Here is a 13367-nt window from a genome sequence, read left to right as displayed (position 1 = left end):
CTTAACTAGAGGTCTGCAATGGGACTCCAGCACTGGAGGTGTGTATTGGCCTGATAAGGGTTTGGTAAGTGAAAAGTAGAATCACACATATCAGAATGGAGCACATTACCTCTCACTGCTAGGGAATTGGTGATGAAGATGATGAGCATATTAGCCGAATGGAATTAGAAATGTACTGGGAGTGTAATTTCAATAATAAATGTAAAAAATTAAAATGTATAAATATTCTGTTCTCCTTTTTTTATAACTTAATTCTATGTGTCTAGGATTTCAGGCTTAAACCTATTCACATTATTCATAAACAGCCTTTTCAGCTACACTTCTGAGTATGTCTGGCCCATTTTGCAGCAAGCCATGAACAGTCGTGTCGAGATGACTGGTTAGAGTCACAGCAGCAGCCTGGAGCAATATCTTTTCTGTCTTTACTCAATGGTCTTGTGGCCCATTTATGATTTTTTTTTTTTAAAGCCATCTTGCTTTTGTAGTTTTTAAGATGACCTCCTATGAATTCCCCTTGCTTTTAGGCGACTAATGTAGGCAAAATAGTCTGATTATAGAGGTTACTTCACTCCAATGGTCTAAATGCTTTCTAAAATTCTAAACAACATATCATGTCTGTGTGTTTATAAGGTCAATATAGAGAAAAGTTCAATATAGTAATGAAGCAATTCAACCAAACAAATGTACACCAACCTAAAAACTGTAATAAATGACTGCAAATGTGTTTAAAAAACATGTAAACCTTACCTTATAGTAGCAAAATAAGAATTAAATGCAACCTGTAGATGTCATTTGGCAAGCTCCATTAAATCCACATGAGGTAAAGCTCAGCTGATCACTAATAACACGAACTTTTGGCATTTCTTTCAAATTCATCCCCAGGTTTCTTTGATATCTCGCCTGCCTTCACCAAAGCAGCAAGTCTTCTTTTCAATCCAGGAAGAAGCAGAAGTACAGAATCCCACATTTCTACCACTTGAAGGGCAGCGCTTGCTGTGTGTTCATGATAGATAGCGAACACGCGGCAGTTCAGCCTCGGCTTAGTATCCCTCCCTCCTTTTCTCCCACCCTTTTTTCTGCTCCCTCTCTCCTTCTGTCCTCTGGCAATATATTCCAGCACAAGGCTAATCTGAGGCTACAACACCACCAATGTCATTTGGCGCTTTGACTCTTTTTGCTGTTTCCACGTTTGTCCACTGCTGCGATGTGAACTGTAAAAAATGAAACCACAGCTGACAAACACACTTATCAATGCCTTGCGTAAAAGAAAAGGAAAAGTTGTCATTGAGGATTCTTGCTTAGTCATAACAAATATGTGTACTGAGGCTGATGTCGTAAAAAGGAGCCTGGCAGCCGATTCCACTGCCTGATCGAGCCCTTACCTGCCACAGCTGCCAACAATTATTGAGGAAACTGTTAAAATGCCAGACATCCAGTATCATTCTACACTTAAGATTCTAAGAAAGCATATCTGGATGTAGGTTGGGTCCGGCATCCTCTTATTATAGTCTGCATGACATTACCGTGACAGATTAACTACCAATTCTAATTCATTACAGTCTTTCTTCAATGTTTTATGTTTGTGTCCTAAGTGCTTCCCTATGTCCTGTAATAAATGGCACTTAGACAGCTTTCACCTTGGTCTCCGTTTCTACCCGCCTTCAATCAGCCATCATTTATCTCATCTCATCTCTACCAGTCCATGCAAGCCAATCATCATAATGGAGTCAAGCAGGGACATCTAAGCCTCTCCTTTACACGGGAAAAAACCCCAACTGTGATGAATCTATGACGAATCCCTGTTAGGGCTGAGAGATGATTGATCTTTGCATTGTAACCACGCTCTGATTGGATTAGATGTCCGTCTTAATGGGGATTAACAAATACTAAAGTAGTGGCACTGGTGATCTGGTTAATATGAGGCTACATGGCATTCCATTTTGACACCAACAGCAAGATATATATATGTATGTATACATTATGTGTAGTCTTTCATAGGCTTAATGTAGTTAAAACAAAACAAAATCATACTTTCCAATTTTTAGAGTTATCATGTTCTGTTAACATTCAACAGGCTTACACACTATCAATTATGAGAAAGATACAATTGTGATTACATGTAGTAAATGGAAGCCAGTTAAGCAATTCATATGTAACTTCAAATTGCAAGACTGCATGAAGCCAACAGCTTTGAATCCTCTGTTTATGAAAACCGTTTATCTGCATTATACTCCACCACTTTAAGTAGAGTAATGCCCTGCCTGTGAAAGACGCCAATGTTTCAGCCAATTCTCCCTGGCAAACTATTTCTAAGAACTAATGTACAAAAAAGCACAAGCCACATTTTCCCCAGAAATTACATGAAGACAAGAAATTGCTAATTTCCCCTCGCTTTCTTTTCATCTTTTATACCCTTCCCTCTCCTTCAGTTGTTCCAGCCTCCCCTCAGGCACAAGTCCACCCTGCATTAGTTAACTAATACCAAAGAGATGAAGAAAAAGATAACAACAGCAACTGTGCTCTGCTATATGCACACTCTCATGGACATTTTTGCATTTGTCTCTCTATCCATTGTTTTCTGGATTCAGCTAGAATGCCAGTATGGTGAACGACAAGTACATCTAACAGTAAGTTTTAAACCACTGTAGACATCATTCACAAATACATCATGAGAGGGACTTCCATGATTGAGCCATTGATTAATGCAAATTATAGCTCCCTGCAGCAGTGAGTGATGCTCTTAAGTCAGCATAGGGACAGTATACATCAAACTACTTTAACACTGCCATGAGAAGACACAAAATGACCCACTTCAATTTGAGCAGACATGAAACTGTGACTCTAAAGTAAATTCCAGATAATAACTTCAAAAAACCAGGGAGTATAATTTCACTTTTCTATTACAGTGACAAGAGGTTGCCAAGACAGCCGCCGCACAGGGGAAGCGTTCTTATTATGAGAGAGCTATCAGTTCAAATCGCAAAGTGCCAGGAAAAATCTGGTTTAGGAAAACTGAATCAAATACATGCAAGTTTCCATCGGAAATGCCTTGAGAGGTAGCATCGATGAGAAATTGTGTCCCCGATAGCACCCCTGCAGTTGTTCTGTGCATGGCCATTATAAGAAGCCTGAGCACAGTACCAGGAAATGTGTGTGACTGTCACAAAGTAAATGATCTTTGATACAAGAAATATGAGCTATGAAGTGACTGACTGCTGTAGGTAACTTGTGTATTTCATCATAGCAGAGAAAAAACAAAGTAAAGCTGTTGATCTGACACTTTGTAACAAACATCTTTGGTTTAATGACTTTGTAACAATCACCAGCTGAAACCTTTAACTGCACCATCTTAAATTACGGAGCGGTTAAACTCAACCAATATCGAGGAGATTACAGGTGTTGTGTTTGTGTGTTTTTACATATGTGGTACTATTTGTGTGAATGTAGTGTGAAATTGCATTTGCCGGAACAAGGTAGGGACAAGAGAGGGATGTGGGTGGAGAAACAATGCCTACCTCCCGCAGCTGGACCCTGACTTTATGGATGGCCTTCAACCAATGAACTCTGGATGGGGTAAAGGGTAATGGCGGTCCATCGTCATGGAACCTGAGGTAGATGGAGTTTTAAAAAACAGTTGGACAAATTCATGCAAATCATTACACTCAATTGAATTCCCGAACACGCAACTGTACCTCAGGAGTTTAGTGGACCTTCTCTCTTCTTGAGTGTCATCTTTAATTGAGTCTTTTAGTTCCTGTCCAACTTTAAGGGTCATTTTCTGTAAGCCTTCTTCACTGCCCATGGGTTGTCCAATGGCTGGCTGGAGTCCATCTGTGCGAGGCTGCCCAGTTGTGGAGGGGTGAAACCCAGTATTGTGGTAAGAGTGGAAGGACTCCTCCAACTCTGACCCCCCGATCTCACTAAGCTGGGAGCTTGTCTGACTCAGGTTTCCTGATGACCCAAAGCGACTACTTTCCTCCGGACTAGATTGGTGAGAGGGAAATACGCAATGTTAGAATACTTGAGATAAATTCTTCAAAAAGTGAAACCGGGAAAAAAACAGACTAAACGGATGCAATTACAATCACAAAGTTTGAGGGCTTAAAGGTTTACCTATTGCTGCTTCAATAAGATATCAATAACCTTTTAAAGAAACAGTTCTTTACTTCCTAAAGCATACACAAACCGCCTTATATCTGAGAAAGATATTCAACCTTACAAGGAGGCTGATGCGTGGTGAAAAATAATGGAAATGCAATGGTGATAAACAATTTCTTTGCATGTACATTTTCTGATAAAATTTCTTTTTTGTGACACGTACAAGGCTTTTTTGTCAACTGTCCATAAAGTAGGCAGAACAAGTCTATATTGCTACCGAAGAATTGTAGAATAATATGTACTGCAACACAGGAAAATACACACACACACAACACCGAAAAAACAGAATTCCATGTAAATAGGTAAACAAAATTTACAGGTGTGTTACACATTTGAAATTATTCATAAATGTCTCTCTTTGCATTAAATTGGCACAGAAATCCAAATTCTATAATTTTGTCCATGGAATTTTGTTTTGAATTGACAGAGGTTAAACTATGGAAAAGCTGAAAATAAAACACATCGTACAAATGCACAAACAAGACTAAATCAAACTCTTATGGAAGGACTGCAGAGCTGGACAAGAAATAGGCCTTGCCAAAAATGTCAGTACATGATAAATGGTTGGGGATTGCCATTTATGATGCTTTTACTAGCCTTTTGGAATTCAACAGATCCTTGTTGAACTGGTTGTCCAGCTGCACTCCAGAGGTGGGACCTGCAGAAGGGTGTGTTTCTACTGGTCTTTCCTTCTCCTTTGGGAAAAGGGATGCTGAAGGATCTACTTCAGGAGTGGAGATGCAAATCTGGGGGGTCGCTATGTCATCCTTGGAACCTACCGATTCAATATTTTGTCCCTTTTCAACAGTATGCACTTGACCTCTTGTTGACTTGTCATTGTGTTTGGGTACAGACGTTACAACTGCTGCAGGTTGTGGTTTAGGAGGCTCTGTTTGCCATGGGAAGCTTAACTTTGTCCCAAATAACGAAGGGGTAGTTGAGTCTTGCTTTCCAACTGCAGGCTTATCCTCTTGAAACAGGCCTGCAGACAGCGTTTTGATTCCTGAAAAGAGACCACTACTTCCTTCTGTTTGAGCACCTGAGGGCATTGTAGATGAAAACAGGGAACCAAGAGATTTCCCTGCATCGCTTTGTGTTGATATGAAACCAAACAGAGGTTTAGCTTGTTGTGGCTCTGCATTGTTGGGCAAGTGATCAACGTGAGAAGCTTTCTTCATATCTGTTTTTTGGGGGTCTGGGGACAGAGAACTGTCAGCATCTTTAGCTGGAGGCTTTTCTTGACTGATCACAGGTGGCTCATGTATCACTTCTCCTTCAATAGCAGCATTCACTTGTTCATTTTTATCTATCTGATGTCTCAGGTCGTTTCCAGTGCTTATGGTAGTGCATTCAACAGCAGGCGTTTCTGAACAAACTGTCTCAGTTGCTTCTATACAACTAACTGTTGGGCTGTCTGACTCTATGTGAGCTTTATCTTGTGGTGTAGACTCAAACATGTTATTTTCACTAGTGTCAATACTACCTGAACCTGTTGATGCTGCACTTTGATTCTTGATCTGTGGCTCTAGCACAGAGCCTGGTGCTTGTTTGGGTTCAGTTGATACCGATTCAGACGGTTTAGATGGTCCAAAGCCTGCAAATAAAGATCCACCGATGCCCCCCAGTACTGATGCTCCAGTCTGGGATTCTCCTCCAAGAATTCCTCCCAGTAAAGAACTGCCAGTCATTGGTGTTGCATTTGAGGCCATAGATCCTCCAAACATTCCACCCAATAATGATCCACCAGTTTGTGGACTAACAGGCTTGGCAGCAGATGCTCCCCCAAACATGCCACTTAATATTGAATTTCCAGTGGTGGAGGTGGGGGGTTGTGAACCAGTCTGGGGAGCAGCCCCCTTGAAGAAACCTCCCAGCAAGGATCCCCCTGTTTGAGGTAATGTGGTCTGAGCAGACCCTCCAAAAATGCCCCCTAATAATGATGATCCAGTCTGAGGTGTAGCACCTTGAGAGCTATTTTGCTGTTGCTGAGGTTGTTGGGCAGGGGCAGTTGGTTTGAAAAGGGACGACATTAAGCCAGAGACTGTATCTGCTGAAGAGCCAATAACAGATTTCTGAGCCTCTGAAGTTTTTTCAAGTTTTTGGACAGCAGGACTTGCTAGCTGAGTGGTTGGTGTTAGCTTGTCTGTTTTTTGTGCTGTTTGATCTTGAATAGGTTGACTATCCATAGTCTCTGACGTTATAGGTTGCTCCGAAACTGCACAAATGTTGGATTCTTTTGGCTGAATATCCGTAGGTAAAGTAAGTGGCTTGTCAATATCTTGGCAATTAGATGCTGCAAATGCCTCGTCATCCATTTTGGGACCGACTGCCTCAAGGCATTGACCTGAACTGATAGGTTGCGGCAGAGTTTCTGTCAGCTCTTTATTTTTTGTGTCAGTATGAAGTGTAGCAGATTCGGGCAGAGCTGTAACTGTTGAACTGTCATCAATAGTTTTTTGCTGTGCTGTTGAAACTGATCTAGTGTCAGAAAGGACAGCAGAGGATTTTGAAGGAGCCGTTTTGCCATGTGTCTCTTTAGGGGTGGAAGTACTGCTCAACAAAGTTGCATCCGTTCGTGGCATGGCTGTTTGAGGAGGTGACCCCCCAAAAATACCCCCCAATATTGAGTTGCCTGTTTGGGATCCTGCGGTTTGGGCAGCAGCTCCTCCAAACATTCCACCCAACAGGGATCCACTAGTCTGAGGTGCTGCAGTTGAGGTTGCAGATAGTCCAAACAGTCCACCCAAAACAGAACCCCCAGGTTGAGGTCCAGTGGCCTGGGGAGTAGATCCACCAAATAAGCCTCCAAGCAAAGATGCCCCTGCTGACTGAGGAGCAGAGGCTCCAGTCTGAGTTCTAGAACTTTCAGCGGAAGCCTGGGAAGCAGACCCGCCAAACAAGCCACCTAATAATGATCCTGCTGTTTGAGTGTCTGCTGTTTGGGGTGTCGAACCGCCAAAAATGCCCCCTAACAGTGAAGTTCCAGATTCAGAAGACGTCTGTGGGATAGAACTTCCAAACACAGCGAAGAGACCTTTGGCTGGTGGGTCCTTGGGGGCTGATGATGCAGGTGCAGAGGAAGAACCTGTCTGACTTACGCTAGGCTCAGTAATGGGCGCAGAAAAGAGTGAAAGCAAACCTTTTCCTGCATCTAAAATAGATCCTGCTTGTGAAGTAGGTGCCTGTGCTGGGCTTGATCCATTGCTTATTGAGAGCAGGTCAGTCGCCAATGGTTCTTTAGTGGGTGCAGGATCGTGAAGTGCTCCTTCTGTGTTGATTTCCCTTAATGCAGTGGCAGACAGTGATTTGATCTGATTTGATGCAGTACTTGCAGTAGTCTTACCCACTGACAGTTCACTTGGAATTTCACTAGTCCCCCCCTGGTCACTGGATGATATTTGAGATGGGCCCTGTGAATCACTAGCAGATGAATCAACAGTATGTTGTGGAGGCGATGTTACATCATTAACACTTGCAGCATTCCCACCAGCTACTGGATCTGGTGCAGTACTGGGGGCTCCAAATACAGAGAGCAAAGATGTTTTGGACTCACTTGAGGAAGCCAAGCCACTTAGTACTCCCCCAAGTACAGATGTGGCTGACTGCTCTTGTGATTGAATTTGCACTTGTGGTTTCAGTTCTGGCTGAGGTTCCACTTGTGGCTGACTTGATTGAGATACTTTTGATGTTTGCTGTTGGGATTGTGGTCGAGGTTGTGATGGATTAGGATCACTAAATATTGAAAAAAGTCCCTTCACAGGGCTTTCAGTGGAACTTGGTGATCCAGATAAAATTCCACCAAGAATGGATCCTGTTTGGCCTTGAGTTTGTTGAGGACTGGGACCACTAAACATTGAAAGGAACCCTGTAGTTGGGGGTTCTTTGGGAGGAATACTTCCCTGTTTTGGTGCCTGTGCAGTAGGTTTCGATTGAGGGGGAGGCTGAGGAGAACTTGAGCCTCCAAAAATAGATAGTATACTCTTACCGAGTGATTCTTGTTGAGGAGGTTCTGGAGCTGCACTTGTTAGATGAGCATGAGGCAAGGGCCCAGTTTTAGTTTCACCTTGTGGAGGACTTGGCCCACTAAACATTGACAATAAACTTTTTCCCAGAGATTCTTCTTGCGGAGCCTGTGGAACTGTAGTAGGAGGAGCCTGTGGAGGACTTGGTCCACTAAACAATGATAATAAACTTTTACCAATGGATTCTTCTTGTGGGGCTTGTGCAGTGGTCGAAGGTGTAGCCTGTGGGGGACTTGGGCCACTAAACATTGATAGCAGACCTTTACCAAGGGATCCTTCTTGTGGAGCTGTAGTTGATGCAGGTGTTTGAGGTGGGGGGCCAGACTGGGTAGCTGTAGTTGATCCTGACAACATTTCTCCAATCGAAAAACCAAAAAGTCCACCTGATGGTTTAGCTTCTGCTTCCTGTTTTGTCCGTTCTGTTGGTATCAAAATATGTGATTGACCTGTTGCAGGGTCTGTAGCAGAGCTGGGTAGAAATGGTTGTGACACACTTTTGGGAGGTGGAATCTGAGCATGTCGTGAAGTACCACTTTGTTCCATTGTCTGTTGCCTATGTATAACCCTAGGTTTAGATGCTGATACCTGTGATCCCTCTGTAACACTTGGTTTTGATTGTTGTTTCTGTGGTGGAGAAGGCTCAGCGCTAAATAGGCTGCTAATCGATCCAAAGAGATTTGAGACTCCTGTAGCCTCTTTATTTAGAGTAGCATTGCCAGGTAAGGAAGTAGTGCTGCCAGTTTTGCTCTGCTGGTTCAGGGAAATTTGAGGTTTCTGTGGCTCTGGCTTAGGTTCCTCTATTCCTACTGCAGATTTAAATAAACTAATGAAGCCTGTCTGTGGTTGTTCAGGTGGCTTCTCAACTCGTACTTCCAGTGGCTTATCAGCTTTAAATTGTGCAGGTAATTCCGATTTAATTAAAGACTCTCTTGATTTTGAAAGCCCAGTGACTGAGGTGTGTGTTGGAGGGTCTGCTTGATGTGACATGGTGGTCTGACGGGAAAGTCTGGGTTTCTGTGATGTCATTTGAGATTGTGTTGAGGAGTTTGTCACTGGAGCAGTTGTTGGAACTGTGGGCAAGGTTCTTGACTGAGTGGTGGTTTGCCTCTGCACATGCTGCGTAATGCTTCCTGGTTGACTCACAGCAGCAGCGTCTTCTTTGATGATCTTTGACTTAAGACTTTGGAAGCCTGATGAAAAAATGTTCTTAGAATGTTTGCCTGGATCCTCAACAGGTTTACCATCATGGGAATACATGCTAGTTTTATTTGAGTCGGCCTGTGATGACTTGCCCACAAAAGATGATACAACAGAGGAGATATTCTTCACTTGACGATTAGGTTGTTCTTCACCTGGAGCCACTCTCTTTCTCCATTCTTCATCTGAAATGTCATCTACGTGTTTCACTGTAACCCCAGTGGATGAGCGTCGTCGTTGTCTAGGTTGGTAACAGTTGAAAAGTAATTGCTGATTGGAACTTGCAGTAGGGGAAGAATTCAAAGAAACAGCAACCTTTTGAGAGAGAAGTGTCTTAATTTCACGATTGTTCCAGTGAAGACCTAAGTCTTTATTATGACACGAAAGGTCAAGAACCTCTTGGCATTGGTCTTGATAGAGATAACCAGGCTGTCTTGAATCCATCCTGACTTTGTTTAATCTGTATGATGTGAAATCCACTCCTTGTTCTCCCTGTGACATAAATGAGTTTTCAAACATTTGAGAGAAACATTCAAGGTTCAAATTCATGATCTGATTTCCTTTTCTGTAAGCATCTGACAAATCCAGTGGAGCATTCAGGAGTTGTGAATCACTGTGATCTCGACCAGGTAGCCAAAGAAGCTCATCCTCATTGTATAATGGAATTTTAAAGCCACAGACTGCAACCATGTCATTGTTCAACCAAGCACTAGAGAAGCCACTAATCTGCTGCTGATCATTTACCAAGGACTCTTCTCCTGGGGCACAGGCATATACGTATTCACCAGCTGCGTCTGTCAGCAAGGCATAAATGTATTCATGATCCGTGTAAACAAAGTAGCCACAATCACCATCTTCTGCTGGCCACCACATCCCTTGCTCTAGCAATGCAAGCCACTGCTGGAACCATTCAGTGTCTTCAAGATAATCCTCCATCTCACTTTTGGCTCTTATAGGATATCGTGAAACAGGTGGTCGATTCAAATTAAACTGATCCTGATGGATCATGCCTTCAACATGAAACTCTTGTAGTCCTGTATTATTCACGCCATATTGACAGTTTGCTGAATAAGATAAGCTTGGTGCAGTCTCCTCATAAAATCCTTCATGATATGAAATGCCATTCAAGCTGTAGCAGCTACCATTACCCTGTTTAGTAGTTAAGTTCAATGCTCCTTCATCTTTGAGTGAATATTCTATGTTTCCCAAGTCATCATAGCTGTTCCATAATTTTCTCTTAGGATATGGATTATCATGCCTTTGTCCCTCAAACTGATGTGGTCCTCTTTGCTCATGGTAAGACACAGCATCTTGCCTGTGTGCAGAGGGGGTTAATGGATGGTTGAAATTTGATGAGCTGCAGTGAAGAGAAAAGTCCTGTAACGACACATCTTTGCAGGGCTTTCTATATCCTTGCTCCCCTCTCTGGGACTGATCATTCAGTGCCTCATTCTGAAACTGCTGCCATAGAATAGATTCTCTAATCCACTGATTTCCATCATAAATTGGATTTATTTCATAGTTGGACAAATTACCTTGGCTAAGATTTGGACTAGTAGCTTCATACAAAGACGGTGTGCTTCCACCCATATGCATGTTCCTATGGAGAGTTGGCGAGTTGATATCACTTTGTAAAAGGGAATGGCTATTTCCTGTGCTACTGTGCATTGGATGGACTAACTGAGCAGAATGACAGGATAACTGAGGTAAGTTACCTGTGCTAACTGAGCAGTATGCTGCCTGCCTCTGAAGAGACCTTGCGAAAGTAGCTGACGTTCGCAAGTCTAAACTCTCCCTATCAATTGAGACAGGTGTACCATGGAACGCATGTCTGCTACGTCCAGGAGTGAGAGAGACTGCAACTCTTTCATTCGTATCCCTTCCTGTATCAATTTTCATAGTGTTTGTCAGCTCAGTTCTTAATATACCTGAGGCCAACATTGGAGTATTATGCGTGGGTGTTGCGTGCTCTGTAATTCGACTAGATGTTTCTGATAGTTTGTGAGTACAAGGGTCCTCAATTGCATTTTTCTTAAACAGTTGAGATAAAAACCCTTTTTGGTCAGTGTGAGCGCTTGCCTTCTCTTTCTCTGCATTTTGTTTTTGTGACGATTGCTGTGTGAAACTGGTGTCTAACTGAGTTTGTCGTGGTGTCTGTCCTTCCACTGTGTAATTATTCTCTCTCTGAGGCAATGATTGTTTTGGTGATGTCTGGTAGGTAGTCTCAACATTTTCAGATTTTGTTAATTTGTTAAAGAAGCCTGAGAACACTCCAGATTGACTAGCTGTGTCCTGCTGAAGTTGAACAGGTTGGTTATTTGTCAACTGTTTCTGTGTCTCATGATACATTTCTGGCTGCTGCTGTTGTTGTTGCAGTGAATTCACTGTGGAGGATTTGAATAGTCCTGAAAGGATACCACTTGTCTCTTGGGTTGCTGTTTGTGCTGAACTGTTTTGGGAGTTACTTTGACTCTGAATTGAGATTTGGCTTGTTCTTGGTGGCTCCTGGCTGGTGATTCCATGTAGCTCAGCTGATGGGTGGTGGCTGGCATTTACGTTGTCTGCTGAAGCAAACTTAAACAGTCCAGAAAGAAGACCTTGTTGAGAGGGTGGTTGCTGAAGTGGAACAGTTTGTTGTCGAATAAAGCCTGGTTTATTAGTCTGCTGTTCAGAATTTGGTTGACTTGAACTTCTATTACTGACATAAGCCTCTCCGTTTGCTCCTTGAGTATTCTGCTGGTTCAAACTGTCATCATACTGAATTCTGCTTTGTTGCTGATGAGGCTGGAGTGTTTGGCTGCTTGAAACATTGTCAGATTTAGTAAATTTAAGTAAACCAGACAACAGCCCCCTTTGTTGAGGTTGTGTTTGCTGAGACAAATCTGAAGTCTGCTGCTGATCTGTGTAATTTGCATCGGCGGTTCTCTGTTGTCCAACTTCAGGAGGCTGTGCATTTGGTGAAACATTTTCAGTTGGTGAGAACTTTATGATCCCTGAGAGAAAGCCCCCCTTTTGTGGAGCTGGAGCATTTTGTTGTAGGGAAGGCTGATGAGGGAACTGTAGAGAATTATCGCCACAGGGTGGTTGATTATGACGCGAGGCCTGCTGTGGCAATTTGACAGATAAGTCAGGTGTGGAGCCAAATTTAAGAAGACCAGATAGCAATCCCCCTTGCTGGGATTGATTAGAGCCTGTATGAGATGTGTCCTCAGTTGTACTTCCTTTTAAAAGACCTGTCAAAAAGCTTTGTGACTCTGGGTGATTCGGAGCTTGGTGCTGCATTGCATGAGTTGTTGCCGATTGCCTCTGGTGTAATATATGTTGCGGATGTGAGCCAGGTGGCACTTCACTTTTCCAAGGTTGCTGCTGACTACTGTCAAAAGTTTGATTTAAAACAGAGGGCGCAGTCACAGGATTAAATATACTAGAAAACCAGCCTTTCTCTGTGTTTCCTTGGGGCTGGTTAGGTGGACAAACTGCAGAATTCTGTGTAGAGGTGATGGAAGTTGTTGAAACAGCATTGTGATATGATTGCGCAGGCTTCTGTGTGTTTCCAGAAGTATCTTCATTGGATGCAAACTTCAAAAAGCCAGACAGTATACCTCCTTCTGCTTTGGGTTGCTGAGTTGAGACATTTTCAGAGGATAGAAAAGAAGGTTTGACCTCACTACTCAATGATGAGTTATCCGTAGGTTTGTCTAATCTAACGCCGTCTGTAGATCCAAACACTGGATACACTGCTACAGGTGGTGCTCCCTGAGGTGGAACAGGGGCCACATGAGTTATCAATGAAGATAATGACTTCTTAAAAGGGCTGAAGAAACTAAAGTTTTCTCGTTGGGTTTGACCAATGGGCTTCTCTGGCTCTTGTGCAGGCACATTTTGTTGCAAGTAAGAATTCTGGCTTCCACATGTATTGTGATTTTGTCCAAAATGTTTCTCTTGAGATGAAAGTCTCCCTTTCTCAGATGTTGATCCTGGGTGCTGTTT

General features: G+C 42.8%; 2 protein-coding genes across 2 annotated transcripts in view; one reads left to right on the top strand and one right to left on the bottom strand.

The window, feature by feature from the left end:
- The window catches only part of LOC143009957 (phospholipase A2-like), a 124681-nt gene that overhangs the window by 35018 nt on the left and 76296 nt on the right, over positions 1-13367 (top strand). The gene's annotated exons all lie outside the window — the stretch shown is intronic.
- LOC143009953 (protein unc-13 homolog B-like) overlaps positions 1-13367 on the bottom strand; it is a 50425-nt gene that overhangs the window by 20164 nt on the left and 16894 nt on the right. Inside the window, exons 9-10 of the mRNA XM_076162050.1 lie at positions 3693-3983; positions 3516-3606 (exon numbers count right to left, since the gene is read on the bottom strand). Coding sequence (XP_076018165.1) covers positions 3516-3606; positions 3693-3983 — 382 coding nt within the window. The remainder of the gene's footprint in view (positions 1-3515; positions 3607-3692; positions 3984-13367) is intronic.

The sequence above is a fragment of the Genypterus blacodes genome, unplaced genomic scaffold (assembly GCF_046128005.1).
Source record: "Genypterus blacodes isolate CSIRO-AG114 ecotype Tasmania unplaced genomic scaffold, CSIRO-AGI_Gbla_v1 ptg000119l_1, whole genome shotgun sequence".
Classification (NCBI taxonomy): Eukaryota; Metazoa; Chordata; class Actinopteri; order Ophidiiformes; family Ophidiidae; genus Genypterus; species Genypterus blacodes.
The sequence above is the reverse complement of the archived record's forward strand: the minus strand, read 5'-3'. Positions and strand labels throughout refer to the sequence as shown.